Source organism: Perissodus microlepis, chromosome 5 (genome assembly GCF_051167445.1).
Source record: "Perissodus microlepis isolate ML-2025 ecotype Zambia chromosome 5, ASM5116744v1, whole genome shotgun sequence".
Classification (NCBI taxonomy): domain Eukaryota; kingdom Metazoa; phylum Chordata; class Actinopteri; order Cichliformes; family Cichlidae; genus Perissodus; species Perissodus microlepis.
Window position 1 is genome coordinate 3,100,551 of NC_140465.1, and position 18,074 is coordinate 3,118,624.

At 40.2% G+C, this 18,074-nt stretch overlaps 1 protein-coding gene across 2 annotated transcripts in view; it reads left to right on the forward strand.

Annotated features, from left to right (window-relative positions):
- Positions 1–18,074, forward strand: part of LOC146386388 (copine-9-like) — a 252,328-nt gene that overhangs the window by 132,283 nt on the left and 101,971 nt on the right. The window contains exons 2-3 of one of the 2 annotated variants that reach the window (XM_084927403.1): positions 792–847; positions 1,709–1,785. In XM_084927403.1, coding sequence (XP_084783529.1) covers positions 1,724–1,785 — 62 coding nt within the window. In that variant the 5' untranslated portion in view covers positions 792–847; positions 1,709–1,723. Of the gene's footprint in view, positions 1–791; positions 848–1,705; positions 1,786–18,074 lie in introns of both variants that reach the window. The other variant, XM_084927401.1, reaches the window with a different exon arrangement.

Consider the following 18,074-nt stretch of genomic DNA (forward strand, 5'->3'; position numbering starts at 1 on the left):
GCTGTCATCAATAGCCAGGAAATGGAGCCCTCTATTTTTTCGCAGGTTGACAGATGTGAACAGGCAGGCATCTCTGTGGACTATATTGTTTACAGATGACACTATGATTTGTAGTTAGCATTGGGAGTAGGTAGAAGAGAACCTGGAGATGTGTTATTATGCTCTATTGAGAAGTGGAATGAAAGTGAATAGAAGCAAGAAAGAATACATGTGTAAATAACAGGGAGACACATGTAACAGTGAAGATGCAAGGAGTAGAGGATGTGAAGGTAGCAGACAAGATTAGAAATAATACATCAGAGGGACAGCTCAGGCTAAGTGGTTTTTAGAGGCAAGGTTTTGGTGAATATAGGGGGCAGAAGATGTTGAAGATGGGACTGCCATGCAGAAGGATAGGAGGAAGACCACAGAACAGAAGGCAGACATGCAGAGGGTTGGTGTGCCTGTGATCTAGTTACTAATCTGATGCTGAATAGCTGCCTATATGTAGCAACTGACTGGCACCTTGTCCAAGGTACATGCTACCAGTGTCAGTGTGGTCCGGCTCCACTCCAGCTGTAATTTTACATGAATTCAACATCAGACAAAATTTAGTACAGTATCTACTAAAGTATCTACAGAAAGCATAAATCAAACCATTATTTTTTAATTTGCATCCTACAGTAATGATTCATAAAAGCATTACTTTAAGCTCAGTGCACTGCAGCTCTGACTAGTCTTCATCTTTCTTAAATTTGGAAGAAAAATTAATTTATTTGTGAACTTGAGGTCTTTTCATTGTGTCTTTCCAGCTTCTCTAACATGTGTCTGCCTTTCCTTACTGCCTCCCCTCCTGGATAAGCAGAAGGTAAGCTATCATTATGTCCTGTTCTCCTTGCTTACTGCACCATTTCTTTAAGTGATGTGGACCCTAGCTCAAACCCTAATCCTAAAACATTTTTTGGAGAAAAGCAAAAAGAACCCAAATCTATATAAATAATAATTTGATTTATCCCAGAATTATTTTTTGCCAAAAATGGGATTAGAAAACGAAGACTACAATGAAATCTTCTGATAGTATAGAGTTAACCTTAGGGTTAGGGTCATGTCTGACGATGAGTCACAGGGTCAGACACATCGCTGAGGTCTAAGCAATGTGTTAAGCATACAGCAAACTGACCTTTCGGTGTGTTTCTGTAACTGCATCGCTAATTCCAACAGAAATGAATGAAGCCGCACTGAGATTACAGAGATTATAAATGTAATCTGAAAATCCTGTAAGAGAATGTGGCTTCACCTGTGCCTTTTTATGACAGCTTACCAAAATACCTATGGTGTATTATTTTGACTACAAAAAATGTTGCTTAAAGCAGAACAATTTAATTACAAAAGCTCAATTCAATGAAGTATAAAATATGGACAAAATGCAAAGCAATTAGACAGTTTCAGTAACTAGGTGCTAACTAGCTGCTGTGTTAGTCCTAAACAGTCTGCTGTAATCAATCAACGTCTAGACATCTCATTACTATTGCATCTTCAATTAATGTTTACAAAAGAATTTCCAATTACTTCTTTATTTTAAATCCAAGTAACCCAAATTGAAATCATATATAACATGGTAGCTGTAACTTTGTTAACCACAAAGCCACATTTTAGAAATTAGCCAACGTGCAGCACACAGTGACTGAGTGCAGTGAATTAACTATGATGATTTCCCTACTCTGTAAAGGACTTCCTGGGTCAGATGTTCTGCACATTAGGTGAGATCATTGGTTCACCTGGCGGCAGGCTGGAAAGGACTCTTTCGTAAGTACAACATACACACAGCGTCACCCATACAGTAGTTGTCTTTGAAGCTGGTTTAGGACACTATCCTTAATGTCAACATCTTGTTTAGTCCTATTTACAAGTGCAGAAAATCTTTGGTATTGCAGCCTGATTAACAAATACAAACAGTTCAGAGGCGACATCTCAGCCATAAGCATTTCAAACATTTAACTGGGTTGAGATCTGAGATCTGACTTTGACCGTGCCACTACAACCGTGTGATTATTTTTGTTGTCAGTCATTGTGTTGTAGATTTTCTGGTGTGCTTGTGGTCATTGTGCTGTTGTATAACCCACTTTGGAAAGCTTTATCAATCAGACGGATGGCCTCACCTTTGACTGGAATACTGTAGTGTGCAGGGGAGTTAATGGTCGAGGGGTGGCTGTGGCTCAGGTGGCAGATCAACTACTGATTGGAAGGATGGTGGTTCGATCCGTGGCTTCCCCAGTCTGCATGTCAAATATCCTTGGGCAAGATACTAACCCCGAGTTGCCCTCCAATGCGTTCATCGGAGTGTGAATGTGTGTGAATGTAGTTTAGTTTGCACTTGTGTTTAGAAGTGCTTGTATGAGTGGGTGTGAATGGGTGAATGAGGCATGTTGTATAGAGCGCTTTGAGTACTCTGAGAGAGTAAAAGCGCTATATAAGACTCAGTCCATTAGCCCTCCACCACCATGCTTCACAGTAGGCATGAGGTGTTTTTGCTCACATCCTATGGTTGAAAAAGTGCATTATGGCCAAACAGCTCCACTTGTCTGTCCAAAGAAAATTGGTCCAGAAGTCTTCTGGTTTATTTAGATGATTAATACTACAAATGTTTGGTTTTTTGGTCGTTTTTTTGTTGTTGCATGGTTTGAATGGAATACGCCTCCTACAAATATTGTGCCATTGTGTTAACACACACCTGAATACTCCAGAGGACTGCCTAAACAGGTTTTAGAGGTCAAACTTGCTGATGATCAAGTTTTAATCAAGTACTTGGTTTTACTTAATTAAAGACTTAATTTTTCTCAGGACTGCATAAAATGTTGAAAAAGAAAAACATTTTCTTTTTCACTCTATTGTGAATCACCTGAACGAGACTCACCTCCTTACTTAGGCAAGTATAACTTGAGCCAACAGATAAAATGCTAACTATGTGATTGTCTAAAGGTGTTGCATTATGGCACAACAGTTAGTACTGGTGAAAGAATACATACAACTGTAATGCACTTTGGGTGAAATTCAGAGGGTGACCTGTCTACCTTTGATGGATCCATCGTCACCTCAGCTCAGGACGGCACATCTGATGAAGCTGCAGTTAGTGCTCTCCAACTTTGGAGAGAGCAGAAAAGCAAGTGAAGCGTTTGCCCGAGGCTGAGAACGTAAAACAAGATGAGGTTCCTATTTCACCTAGCGTCTTGTTTATGTGCTTTTAGAGCCTGTGGCCTTCCATATGTTCTGCCTATAATTAGATGGTCACCATAACTAACTGAGTAGCAAACTGTGTTCAGGTTCAAACCATGATGGTAAAAAGAGGTCATTTGCTTGTCATTTGCTTTATTGCACATATGAATGAAGACCACAGTGAAATTAAAACTTAAATGATGCAGTATGTCATGTGTCTTGTAGAGATATACAATTAGTTAAAAAAAAGAAGCTACCACTAAATGAAAACTGTGTTGATTGTGCGCCACACTGCAGTTCCTCTTTGTTGAAGCCTGAAGGAGCATTTCCTAGTTCAGACAGCTTGTCAATGAGTGGAGGAAAGGCTCTGATACCCTTGGATTCCAGTGCAGTGTTATAGCAACTTGGGCGTCATTGTGTGTGTAGAACTGCTGGCCTGGTCCTATCAACTGAAGCCTTATAAGGGACGTGGGTTCTTAAGAGTCAAAGTGTGCAGAGAGATTATTGATTACAGGAAGCTACAACATGGATTGAAGTCCCACTCACTTGGTAAAAAGCAACATATGTATGAAGGCAACAGAAATATGTGATAAACACTGATGTTCATGGTCTAGATAAATGCCAGCACAGTAAAAATTTCAAATTTAGTGACAGTCTGACATTTACTGAATGTAATGATACAACTGAGAAATTTAATCTTTGTGCATTTCAGTTAGTCTAGCTTAGCAAAAAACCTGGGTGAAATAGTAGGGGTGGGTAAATCAAGACCTTCCAATATCTCTACAATGTGTTATTTAATTGGCATATATTTTAACTAGTAACCCTCAACAGAGGAATGACAAGTCCATGCATGTCTTATGATAAGAAAGTCTTAAGTCAAGATTTATAAGTTCCAGTGACGTCAAAATCCAAAGGATTCGTGTTTTAATTCCTAAACTTCTGCCAAGTTCAGAACATGTAATTCTTTGCAATATCAGTAGTGAATATTCTTCAAACTAAAAATGGTTTTGTACTAAGTGACAAAATAATTCCTCACAAGTGAAACATTTGTAGTCACCACAGAGCAGATAGCTTAAACTTTGATTTGACACACACACACCAACGCACACAAAGAGTCAAAACACAGAAAACACAGTTTATATCATACATTGTGATGGACCAAGCAGTAAAGGACAGTCAGACACAGGCTAAAGTAGAAAAAACAAGAGCTTGGGCTCATAAAAGAGGTCAAAGTAACAGACCGCTACACAGAAAAATGGCAACACTACCTCAAGCAACCTGACCTACCAAAATGAGACCAAGAGGAAACTTAAATAGTGGCTGATCAACCCACAAAGACACAAAAAGGGGTAGAACACACAAAAACCTAACAAAAACTAACATAGCAAATCCCATTCCCCCCCATGATCCAGAGTTGTGGTATGACCCAATTTGCAGGTCTCCACATAGACCCGCCCCTTTTACACCTCTTAGGGACTTGAGCAGCTTTTACTAAGGTAACCAGAAAACAAATAAAAAGATTAAACTAAAATGTGGACACTTATTTTAGAATACATTATTGTGTATGAGATGGTAAAAATAAAGAAATTATAAACTAACACCAATTCTTTATTAATCTGTAAATTCAATCCTATATTTAAAGACAGCACAATACAAGTGTAGTGTAATAAATAAGTCTCTATTGTAGCCCTGTGATGTTTGGCAGATGTTACCCAATATGTGTGGCTGTCACTGCAGCCATCACATACATTTTGACGCGTAGATAGCCTGTAGGAGAAGCATGATGACGTAAGAGTTTTCACTTCAAAGTGAAGATACAGACAGGATTGTATTAGAAAAATACTTGTTCTTTTAATAACAGATGTGTTTCCAAGGCAACTGTGAGCACGGAGTCTACTTTATGCTCCCTACTGCTGAAAAATCCAGTTGGTGAGCCATTTTCTTCATATTGGCCCATTCTCCTCTGATAAAGATGACATCAGAGCCATGGCGAGGATCTATTTTGAGATAATGGGTGGGGAGAGGAAGAGAGCCCTGTGGCATTTAACGTGTCAGATGAGAAAATTATTAGGGAAACCCACCTTGTGCATCAAGTCACGATGCACACTTCTTTGTTTAACCAGGCTAAGTGCTTGCAGGCAGACACATTTTTGCATATGCAATAGCAATCACCCACCTGCTGAACTAAGTTCATTTGCCTCCTGTGCTTTTGCTAATGCACTCCACAGTCAAATGCTGGATTAAGTTGTGTGGGTGCAGGGACACTTGACACATGACCAAGGAACAAGGTTATTAGAGGTTCATTTACAAATCAAACAGATCATATTGTGTGTGAAAAGGATTGTTGCAGTTTGTGACGGAGAACTGATCTAAACGGTTTGTTTTAAGAAAATTCTAAACTTTCATCTGTTTTAAAGTAATTCCTGTTCACTAAAGCACAAAAGCAGACTGCATTCTGTGAGGAATATACAGAGAAGGCATTTTCGTGCTCAAGAGCGAGAACAAAGAAGCAATAATTAGTGTGAAGCAGTGCTCGCTAAAGCATGTAGTGCTAAATCATTCTGCATATCATGTAATGTGCAGATAAGTATGTTTTATTTTTAAAGAAAGCAACCCTTATTGCTTTACGTAGCCTACGACCGAATCATCTGGATTTTCTTTCATAGTGAATCCGCAACAGAAAAGCACAATTTACACAATCCTTGTGATGACTCTGATGTTCCCATCATTCTTGTAAAACCGTTCAAAGGTCAATTTCAGCTCCTGAACATTTCTTATTGATAACAGATAATAACTGTGCACTCGGCCGATTGAGCGTTGCACTTCTGCTACATTTGCACGCCCAGAATAGGTGATTAAAAAAAAAAGAATGGAAATCAATGCAGCTGTACCACAAATTGTATATTTTTTCCCTATGAAAACTTTGTACCTATCTAAGATCTAGTCAGACTCTGTGTGTCATACCAATTCTGCTTAATGCATCCTGGAGTTTGTAGCCTGCAGAGAAGATTAATAGTGAACTGTAGGGTTTTTTTCTTTACTCTTTGGAATGTAGACTTTCCCTCTAAAGAGCGCTAACCAAACTGATGCTACTTGAGGACATCTATAAGCTGAAAAGAAGGGTTTAGGAACCTTTAACACCTTTAGAGAAATAAAAAAAATCATCCCTCAATTGTTGTTTCTGAAAGGTGTGACGCATAAAACTCAGATATTCAGCATTATAAATTAAAGTGTGTAAATTAAGAGTGTTTACTGATGCTGTGAAGTGCAACCCTGGCACTCTCTCTGACCTCACGCCACACTATTTATATTATTATGCTATCAACAACCCTCGTGTTGTACTAGACGAGATCCGAAGGCCTACAAAAGTTTGGATGCTCATCCAAATTTTTGTAGGCCAAGATGGGTAACAAACCTCAGTCACTGGACTCTGCCTGGAGCTGCAGTCACTTGAACAAGTCAACCACGGTCACTGGTCACTGCTAAGGTATTTAGCCAATGTTTATTAATTGTTCATATTGCCACGTCTCTGTGTATTACCCCTTACACTGTCAATGTGTCAACACAGCTCATTTGTGATGGATGACGATGATACTGTGTTGAGTTGAGGATATCCTTAATTTTCGGTCACTAAATGCGGCTGTTTTTGCCTGTTAGCTGTTGTTAGCTGTTGTTCGCTGTTGTTCGCTGCTGTCACAGCTGTTCCTGAAAGTTTATTTTGAAGTGGGCAGACTCACAGTTACTCTCATGTGATATGAGAAGATAGTTCTCATATCACTGTTTCAGAGGTAAATTACGTAAAGAATTACGTAAAGAGTCTAATATTAGCTGGCATAATGTTAGATTATAATATTATGTTGTTGTTTAGCCGAATCTTGTCAGCTGTCCAGAGGCAGGAGGGCTGCATGCTTGTTGATAACCAACTGTGAAAGAATGAATGAACATGTTCCTGTGTGGCTGATTTTCTAACACTGGAAAATAACTCAAAATGTTAGAAATATTCCAGTGTTAGAAAATCAGCACTGCTCAGTGTTAGCCATTGTTAATCTTCAAAACTGACTAGGTTACTTTTAAACATATAACACTGTCAAAAGTGTTAATTTAACACTCAACAGTGTTGTATTTAACACTCAGAGGTGTGGACCCATATAGACACTCTCTAGTGTTAATTTAACACTGGAGATTTTGCTGTGTACCAGCTATCACATCCAATATGACAGCTCTTGAGCAATGTGTGCGTTACGTCACATGCAAAACCTCAATATGGCTTTTTTGTCAGTTTTCAACCAATAAATTATTTAGTTGACCTTAGATTTTAAACATGACCTTACTCTACACCCCTACAAACAATTTCATCAAAACGTTTCAAGTTATCGCGTTTACACTATGATAACCCTAACCCAGAATGACATACAGGCAACCGCTACCAAAAACATAATTAGATGCCATTTAATTATGATTGAAATGCTAAACTCTTGTTGGAGCACAAAAATATATAATTTTTCAGTGGACTTCTGGCTAATTGGAAGGCATGTAGAAACAAATACAGACATTTTGCAAGCCATACCTAAACTAAGCATATTGTTCATGTAGGAGACTTTTAATAAAGGGTCCAACTTACATACACTACAAAAGTTTTAGAAAACCCCAATATTTATGCTTGAAATGGCACAAAGGTAAGTGGTGAACTGCCAGGTTAAAAAAAAGGTAAGGTTACCCAAAACTGAAAAATAATGTACATTTCAGAATTATACCAAAAGGCTTTTATATGCTGTTATATCTGCCAAAGGTGGCTACTTTGATGAGTCAAAAGTTTAGAATACATTTTGCATAATTTTCAATGAAAAACTGGCGTGTTCTAGAACTTTTGACCGTTAGCATGTGTTGCTGGCTGAGACCAACTACATTTAAACAGAGCCATGTGTGTGTGTATATATATGTATATATATATATCCATAGGTCCCTCATCCAGGCAGGAATCGAACTTGCGATCCTCTGCTCCAAAGGGGTGTAGTCTAACCACTACGCTATTACACACTATGGCCCCAACTGACCGAGTGCTCAGTGAATACCTCAGGCAGCAGAAACCCAAGAAAGAGGAGGGAGACGAGGAACCATCATGGAAGGACAGGCCCCTGCACGGTATGTACCACCGGCAGATAGAGGAGGTGGCTGATATCCAGAAATCCTACCAGTGGCTGGACAAAGCTGGACTGAAAGACAGCACAGAGGCACTAATCATGGCAGCACAAGAACAAGCTCTGAGTACAAGATCCATTGAGGCTGGGGTCCATCACACCAGGCAAGACCCCAGGTGCAGGCTGTGTAAAGATGCCCCTGAGACAATCCAGCACATAACAGCAGGGTGCAAGATGCTAGCAGGCAGGGCATACATGGAACGCCATAACCAAGTGGCCGGCATAGTGTACAGGAACATCTGTGCCGAATATGGCCTGGAAGTTCCGAGGTCAAAATGGGAGATGCCCCCAAGGGTGGTGGAGAATGACCGAGCTATGATCCTGTGGGACGTCCAGATACAGACGGACAAAATGGTGGTGGCTAACCAACCGGACATAGTGGTGGTAGACGAACAGAAGAAGACGGCCGTAGTGATCGATGTAGCGGTCCCGAATGACAGCAACATCAGGAAGAAGGAACACGAGAAGCTGGAGAAATACCAAGGGCTCAGAGAAGAGCTCGAGAAGATGTGGAGGTTGAAGGTAATGGTGGTCCCAGTGGTAATTGGAGCACTAGGTGCGGTGACTCCCAAGCTAGGCGAGTGGCTCCAGCAGATCCCGGGAACAACATCAGAGATCTCTGTCCAGAAGAGCGCAGTCCTGGGAACAGCTAAGATACTGCGCAGGACCCTCAAGCTCCCAGACCTCTGGTAGAGGATATATATATATATATATATATATATATATATATATATATATATATATCCTCTACCAGAGGATATATATATATATATATATATATACACACACACACACACATATGCCTGGAGTATACATACAAACAATGTCATTAATTGTCAGTAATCAGTAATGATTTTTTGTATGCTGACAATCCCCTAACTTTCACATTGAACCACTGAGAACTATGCCCGGTCTTGTCTCATGTCCCTCTGCTGTCCAGCTCAACCTTGGTGGACTGCAGCTGGTGATCAAATCAAATCAAATCAAATCATAAATCACATTTATTTATAAGCACATTTAAAATCAACACGGGTTGAACCAAAGTGCTGTACATAATGAAAACACTAAACATTCATAGAAAAAAAACAATGAAAGACAAGTCACAATTGAAAGCTGAAGAATACAAGTGTGTTTTCAAGCAGGTTTTAAAAATGTCAAGTGTTGGCGACAACCTCAAGGGGCAGACTGTTCCAGAGCTTGGGGGCAGCAACCGCAAAAGCTCGGTCACCTCTGTTCTTCTGTCTGGTTCTGGGGATATCCAGAAGCAACTTATCTGCTGACCTAAGAACTCTGCTTGGAGTATTTTTAGTTAAAAGGTCCGAGAGATAAGATGGAGCTAATCCATTCAAAGATTTAAAAACGAACAACAAAATCTTGAATTCGATTCTACGACGTACTGGCAACCAATGCAAACGTGCCAGTATTGGAGAAATATGTTCAAATTTGCAAGTGCCTGTTAGGAGTCGGGCCACCGCATTCTGAACTAGCTGCAAACGAGAGAATAACGCCTGGTTACTACCAAAATAAAGACTGTTGCAGTAGTCAAGCCTAGATGAAATAAATGCATGAATCACTCTCTCGAAATCAGCAGATGACAACACAGTCTTAGTTTTTGCAGTGGCCCTCAACTGGAAAAAGCTGGTTTTAATAACAGAATTTGATGATAGTTTATGTCATGCTGTGGAAATGTGCTACGAGCTGGAGTGCCACTCTAACCAGAATCTGCAGCAGGTAGAATACTGGTTTACATACATGCAAAAACAGAACTCTAGTTACTATCTGCAGTTTGGGATTGAAAGTGAAACAGAGATGGTGTGGTTACAGATCTTTTCACAAAGTATATAATATTATTTATATTATTTCTTCATTTATTTAAGAAAGCCTGGGTGATCTCTCCCCTCCATAACACAGGCACATACAAACATATGTGTTTACTTCTGTAGTGTTACACTGTCATCATCTTTTACTCCATAAAACGTGTCTTTTTACTAGTGCTGTCAATAGATTTAAAAAAATTAACTAATTAATCTCACAATTTTCTGTAATTAATCGCGAATAATCACAATTACTTGATCAATAGCCTGGCTGCAATTACACTTTTTCAACTTTATATTTAAGCTTGTAACAGACATTTATGCAAAAATAATGAAATAAATGGAGAATAAATAAAGAATGTATGCTTAAATTCAAAGAGAAATTGAATAGTTTTCTTCAATCTTTTAGCACAGGTTAGCTATTTAGCAGTCCACTTTGCATCATGTCAATGGGATATTTTAAGCTGGAAGTGCTTCGGTGAAAAGAAAATCCCTTCTTGCACAATGTGCATAATACTTTATGTCGGTCGACTGTTCCGTCATGTTATTTTTTTTAATACTCAAATTTCCCATCGAGAGGGCCAATGTGCGTTTATCATCTTCCAAATTGAGTTGATTGATTCAGCTGCCCGTCACTAGCAGATCAACTGCCCATTGGCGCATGTGCGAAGGTAACTTTACGTGGACAAACTGACCGAAATACATTGACAGAAACATTTCAGGGATTTTGAGTCATTCTGCACTCCAAATGCGTTAAAAGTGTTACATTTTTTGTATCGCGTTAATCGTGATGACGGCTTAATCTGTGTTAACGCGTTAATTTTGACAGCACTACTTTTTACTTTTAGCCTGGCTAATTATCCTCCATGGCCTCATTATAATTTCAAATTAATTTGAACATGGGAAGCAGCAAGCAGTGCCTTTGCCTGTGGTTAGTATTTACAGCACAGTGAGTATGAATCACTTCTTTGGTCACAGAAGTGAATAAGTGAATTGTGGAGCAGATTTTCAGGCTGTCAAAATCATAATTGATTTGCTCTCTGTCCTCCTGAGCTATGGGATCTGACTTTGCAGATATATTTTGACACATTGCTTCTTGCTTGATTCCACATTGGACTTCACAGGCCTTTTTGGCAAAGCTAGGCCATTAATCTCAGCTAAACCAAACAGCTCAGACACTGCTACATACTCATCTGAGATCTGACAAAAGTACTATCAGCTTGCACACTTTATTAACTTTCTTGCTTAATGAGGGATCTGCCTCTCAGATGTAAATCTTTTTCTTAAATATTAAATATTAAAAAGTCACATGTAGAAGGACGCTTGATGTTTCTCCCATCCAGTGTGCCACTGGCAGATCAGTCCCTATAACTCATTCTTGTAACAGACCTTTGCACTGACTTGTTATTTCATTCCATGGGACTACTCTTTTTGGCCCACCCAATACTTAAATATTAGTTCTATTCATCTGATAAGAACCAGATGATCCCCATCTCTCTGAAAGCTTCAGATTTAAACCTGAAAGTAACATTGAAGCCCGCGGTTTTGCCGTTGATAGGTTGCATGAGTTTTGATAGAGGAGGACTGATTGTTGTTTTGATCTGATTGTCACCTGCGTGTCCTTCTACTGTCTGAGTTGTATTTATTGTGAGGTGTTCAGTGATGAGGTTGCCATGGAAAGTTGTACTGAGCCCCTGTGTGGGAGACTCTGACTGCTGCTTAGCTCTCAGCCAGACAAGTATCAAAAGGAAGCTCTAAATTAAGTCCTTGGGGAGTCTTTGGAGAAAAAGATATTTTCAGGCTGTTTTCACGCACACAAACTCTGGAAATTGTTGAAAGAATCAGGACCAGACACTGTCAAAATGTTGACCTTTCAGGCTTGTTGCACTCAAATGGAGATTTGTCAGATGCATTTTCACTACTGGAAATATACCGGTTTGTTTGGGATGCCTGGGTACAGTGCAGAACACTGCCTCACTCTGTCTGCGAAGTGTCAAAAAGTTTTAAATACAGCTGGACTTGAAAAGTCTAGAACTATTCAAGGTAGCATTGTATTTGTGAAAACTGCTTTGGTGGGAAATTTTAAGGGTGGCAGTAAACCTTAAGAGTGAAAGTACAAGTTTTCCACTTCTCCACCACAGTCTGCAACTTTGTGTTGGCTAGTGTTACGACCTGTCTAGGGGCCAGGTCATAACATGAATGGAGCACTCGCCCCCCCCTTCCCTCCCAGATCCAACCAACCACAGGAAACAAATATTTGTTCATTGCAGTGTCATTTATTCACAACATAATGAAAAGGAAACAACAAAACGGGAGTGTCAACACTTCGGGATGAGCCAAGGCCGATTCCCACAGACATAACCTTACCGAAAACAAGAGGCAAAAGCAAAGACAGAGTCTGACCTCCTTAACCTACTCAAAACAGGAGACAAACGAGTGATCAAAAGAAACGGCAGCTCATCCCTACCCACTCCACTTCGTTAACTGCTACAGGGAACTGCAGCCAGCGGCTGTCACAGGCATACTGCTCAGGTGTTGGGAGAAGCATGAGAACCTCTCTCGCTGGCGGCGCTCCAGAATTCATTTAACAGGCAGGACCTCCAGTCACTCAGGAGCTGTACATCCACGCACCAATCGCAGCAGGGCCCCTTCTTCTTCAGCCGCCTTTCTCACTCACTATGCATTTATACACCTCTCTGCATTTAATGATTTGTTACTATTAATCTCTGGCTCTCTTCCACTGCATGTCTTTGGCCTGTCTTCATCTGCTCATCCCCATCCGAGAGACAGCGGGCCTTCCTAAGCCTGGTTCTGCTGGAGGTTTCTTCCTGTTAAGAGGGAGTTTTCCTTCCCACTGTCACCAAAGCGCTTGCTCACAGGGGGTCATATGATTGCTGGGGTTTTCTTTGTTTTCTTTGTATTATTGTAGGGTCTTTACTGTACTATATAAAATGCCTTGTGGCAACTATTGTTGTGATTTGGCGCTATATATAATACAATTGAACTGAAAAATTGAAGTGAAGAATCCACTGCTGCAGAACTGTTTTGGAAACAAAGATTGGAAATTGATTGTAAAGAGTACGTGCCTCTATACCTCTGACACTATGTTTAACCAGCAAGACCATCAAGTTGTTTCCAAACCAAAAGTGATGCCTTGACCAAAATGTACGGTCTCTCTTTGAGGCACAGGATGCTGCATATTGATTAGGGGAAAAATCTCTTACAGTAATGCCTGGAGAGAAGTGAAGAAGCTCTGCTCTCTGTCATAGTGCATTACATACGCTACACTCCAGAAAACCCAGAGCCTTTGCCAATTAGTTAAAACAACATAAATGACTGTGAGAACCATGTTCTTCACATTGAAACCTGTTCCCCTTCCTTCAGGTAAAAGATACAGAACCATCAGGGCACATCCCAATATACTGAGGAGCAGCTAACCCCCCCCAAAACACATACAGACACTATACACTCCATACCCATACTGAGACAACCAGACTGAAGACCTGAAGACAGAAAACACACCAGCCTGTTGTTTTTAAATGAATTCACCATTAGCTCCAGAGATCCTGGAGGGCACTGACAAGACATATGTGTTCTTCCTCATCAAATGATATAAAAAGCTTTGCAGTGGCTGTTTTCTCCTCCTCCTGTCCATGCTCACTCCATTTAAATAGCTCTGTACCCATCCATAGGTCACTGTACCACCATAAATTGTTCTCAAATCTACTTATTTTCTTCAAACATGCATAATTAAATCTCATCCAGTACAGAGGATGGAGTTACTTTCCACAAATAAATTAAATCCCAACAAACATCAATTTACAGCAGGAACAAGGTGCCCCCATACACACACACACACACACACACACACACACACACACACACACACACACTGCCTTTGGCATTCTCAGCACCGTGAGAAATAAATGTGAGAAATGTGAGAAATAAATGATAGAACGATACAATTGTTTTATTTTTCATTTCCATTTGCATTGTTCAGCTTAGTCTCTGACTGGCTGAACAAATGTATTCTCTCTTCCTTTTTTCAGTCCTTTCATGTATAATGTGGTTAAAAATTAAATGATGCAGCACTGGACTAAAGCCATTCACAAAGCTATTACACTGACTCACTGTGACTGACTGCTAAATCACTTCAGAATACAACACAATGTGACTAAAAATGTCTGAGATGTTCTTTGCCCACAGGTATTTTTATTCGCCGCTTTGGGTTTGTTCCTTCTCTCTCAACCTCCTCTCTTGCTAAGCATCCAGGAAGGTCACAGCCTCTTAAATTTCTACAAAGGCATTCCACATTTCTTGGCTCTGACAAGATTAAGATTTAGATGAAAACTGTGATTGGGTTCCAAAACTGCCCTCCTTCCTATCTCACTTCATTTGAGTGTTTTTCTTAGTCTCTCTGACCACTTGTTTTGGACCTGTTAATTAAACTATGAACCCTGTGTGCAATTATGATAAAATCATCACTGAAACAAAACAACGGGGTGCTGTTCACTTGAGCTTCTGATAAAAGACTTTCCTACTATTCGGTAGTTGAAGCTGGATGTAATTCTGTACAATATGACTGATTGTGTTTGAGATTATCCCTTCATCACCAGGCACCTGTAATTGTGTGGGACATATTAGGTATTACAGAGCAGGTGAACCTTTTGTCCTCACTGATGCACGTATGAAGCGAAAGCCGGGCTGTGTAGTCGGACCCAACAGACAAGCATACAAAAACTACAAATGGCCCAAAAAGTTAATGCTGGTTCTGATGGATAGGTGTCAGGATAAAGTTTCAGTTTGTTGCATACACACGAGTTAGGGTGCTCATGCATCCCCTCTCTACTGCTGTGAGCATCATAACTGGACTGCATTGATGCCCAGATGCGTGTGTCACTTACCTGGCACACACCTGGCACCAGGATACACTATGGAAAGAAGGCAAGTTGGTTGAGGCAATGTGATGCTTTGGGCAACTTTTTGCTGGGAAAACCCGTTTGCCTCTTTCAGATGTATAATGTTCTCTGCCCCAAAGCAAAAGATGGTTCAAGAATGGTTCGAGAAGCTGCTGCGTGTTTGAAATCTTGACTTGGCCTCCAAATCGCCCAGATCTGAATCAAAATAAGCACCTGTGGGATGTGTTGGACAAACAAGTCTGATCCATGGAGACCCTGCCTCACATCAACAGCAGCCACATACCACAGCACACCTTCAGTCTAGTGCGCACAAATTAAGTTATTAAAAAGTATCCTGTACAACGAAATCCTGTTCATTTCATACTGAGAAGAAACAGTTTAATGCAATCATTAAAAGCTCACCATTACCATGTCATTCATGGCCATGAAGAGTGGATATAAACTTCTGACCTCACCTGTAAAACAGGTACTAGGAGTCTTCAGTCAGTATTCCCCCATTACGTCATGTGATCAACATCACACATGTTTGTGACCACTTACAGTTGTTGATAAAGTAGAAGTACCGTGATGTAAAAGGGCTCCGCCAACAGGTCTGGGATAAGTCAGCCTCCATTGTGAAAGCTCCAGTTGATTATCCTGTGAAACACACGACTTTGGACCTTGACCTTTGCAAGTCTGAAAATAATTTGCATTCTATTAACGCCGTTTATGCCGTTTAGACATTCACACGTGCCTTGTTTTTTGAAGCCACAAATAAAAAACCTCCCCACATATATAACCCCAACTTGAGATACAACTATGCAGCAAAGAAGAAAAAGTATATTCAGTGTGAGTGACATCCAGCCAGCCTGTTACTGAGCCTAAATAAAATATGCTGATCACCTGCAGGGTAAATATAGCAGAGCCATTTAAAAACCTCTCACCAAAAGCCCTCACGAACCTCTCAAGATCCCTCCCCTCACTGACACCACCCAGACCATGACCCACTGGTAAAACTGGATCACGTTTATTTGCCAGCATTTCCTCACAGCACGGGTGAGACGAGGAGACAGTGGGTGGCGTACTATGGCATCTCCAGCTAATTATCTATTTGGACAAGGATCAAACACCCCACTGTGGAAATTATGTCCATGTTATGTTTATGCATGTCTGAGCATTAGACATACCAAAAAGTCTGCTTACTGACAGGAAAGAGGCCAGAAGGAAAGGGCTCTAACAGAAGCACTGACAAGCACTGGGTGTAATGTGATTCACATGTTACTGTAATCATGTTATATTTTTCAGTTATGGACTAACGTAACACACTATTGTACTAAATTCAGTAATTACACTACAGTTGCAGTTATGTAGTTTCTTCAGTTACAAAGGTTCACGGCTCTGACAAGATTAAGATTTAGATGAAAACTGTGATTGGGTTCCAAAACTGCCCTCCTTCCTATTTCACTTCATTTGAGTGTTTTTCTTAGTCTCTCTGACCACTTGTTTTGGCCCTGTTAATTAAACTATGAACCCTGTGTGCAATTATAATAAAATCTGAGATACATCACTGAAACAAAACAACGTGGTGCTATTATTGTACGATCTACTGTACAATATAAAGCGCCTTGAGGCGACTGTTGTTGTGTTCTATATAAATAAAATTGAATTGAAATTGAATTGTTCACTTGAGCTTCTGAATTCATTAACTTCCGCTAATCTCAGTTTGTGTCCCAGAAGGAGGAAAATGGTGGAGTGACGTTAAAGTTGAGTGCTTGTTAAAACCAGTCGAGGATCCCTAAACTTGCTTTATGTCAACCCTTTGTCCTCATGCAAAACTAAAATATGTGTGTTTTAATCCTTATGTTTCATTATTTGTCATTTATTATTTAAGTCAAAAGGGGGATGTCATGGTCCTTGGGTCTTGTGCCTAAGTTTTGAGTTTTGAAAAGTAACATGGCAGGGGTTCCCCTTTTATGTTACTTCCTGTTTGATTTTGGGAGTTGTTTTCTTCTGTGTCTTGTTCCTGGCTTTAATATCACAGGCATCCAGTCACCATCACCACCAGTCTCATGCCCAACCTCATGAAAGACACTGTCTCCATTACTTGCCTTCAGAGGGTTTTTGGCTCCTTCACCTTTGCTGTCCCCCTGCTTGGTCACCACAGGGACTCCACCTCCTATGGCTTAGGGATGCAAAGTTGCATCTGAAAAAACAAGACTTCTTAACCAATGTCTGCTGGATAAACTAAAGTGGAGATGTTTGCATATAGATGATATGTTTGGTAAAAACACAGCACAGCACAAACACTTTAGACCTACAGTCAAGGACAATAATGGAAGGCTGATGATTTGACCTCCTCTGCATACTGAAGTATTCTAAAGTCAAATTTGAGCCCATCTGTTTGATAGCTAAAGCTTGGCCAAAAGTGAGCCATGCAACAGCATAATGACCCCAAGCACGCCTCTAAGAGAGTGGCCCAATCAAAGTCCAGACATCAACCCATCTGAAATCCTTTGGGAGGAACTTACGAAAGTGTTACATAATTTAATGCCACAAATCTCAATAAACTAAAGAAGAGTGGGCTGAGATTCCTCCACAATGATGAATCAGAACACTTTATTAATCCCTAAGGAAATTATGTGGGTTACAGTTGCTCCAATACAGTAACAGAAACAGATTAGACTATTTAAAAATACAATATGTTACAGATTTACAGATTTAAGAAATAGCACAATACATTCAAATCACTCAATAATAAATATCAAGGATTGACAGAGTTGATAGAATTTTGACAGCAACATTACTGAGTAGAAAATTGCGTGTAAAAAAGGTGTAACTATTGCAGTGTCTACTGGAGGAGTTGTACAGGGAGATGGCCACGGGCAGAAATTTGTCGTTCAGTGGTGCTTTTTGGTAAGTCTCTCACTGAACGTGCTCCTATGGCTAGCCAGCATGTCATGGAGTGGGTGGGA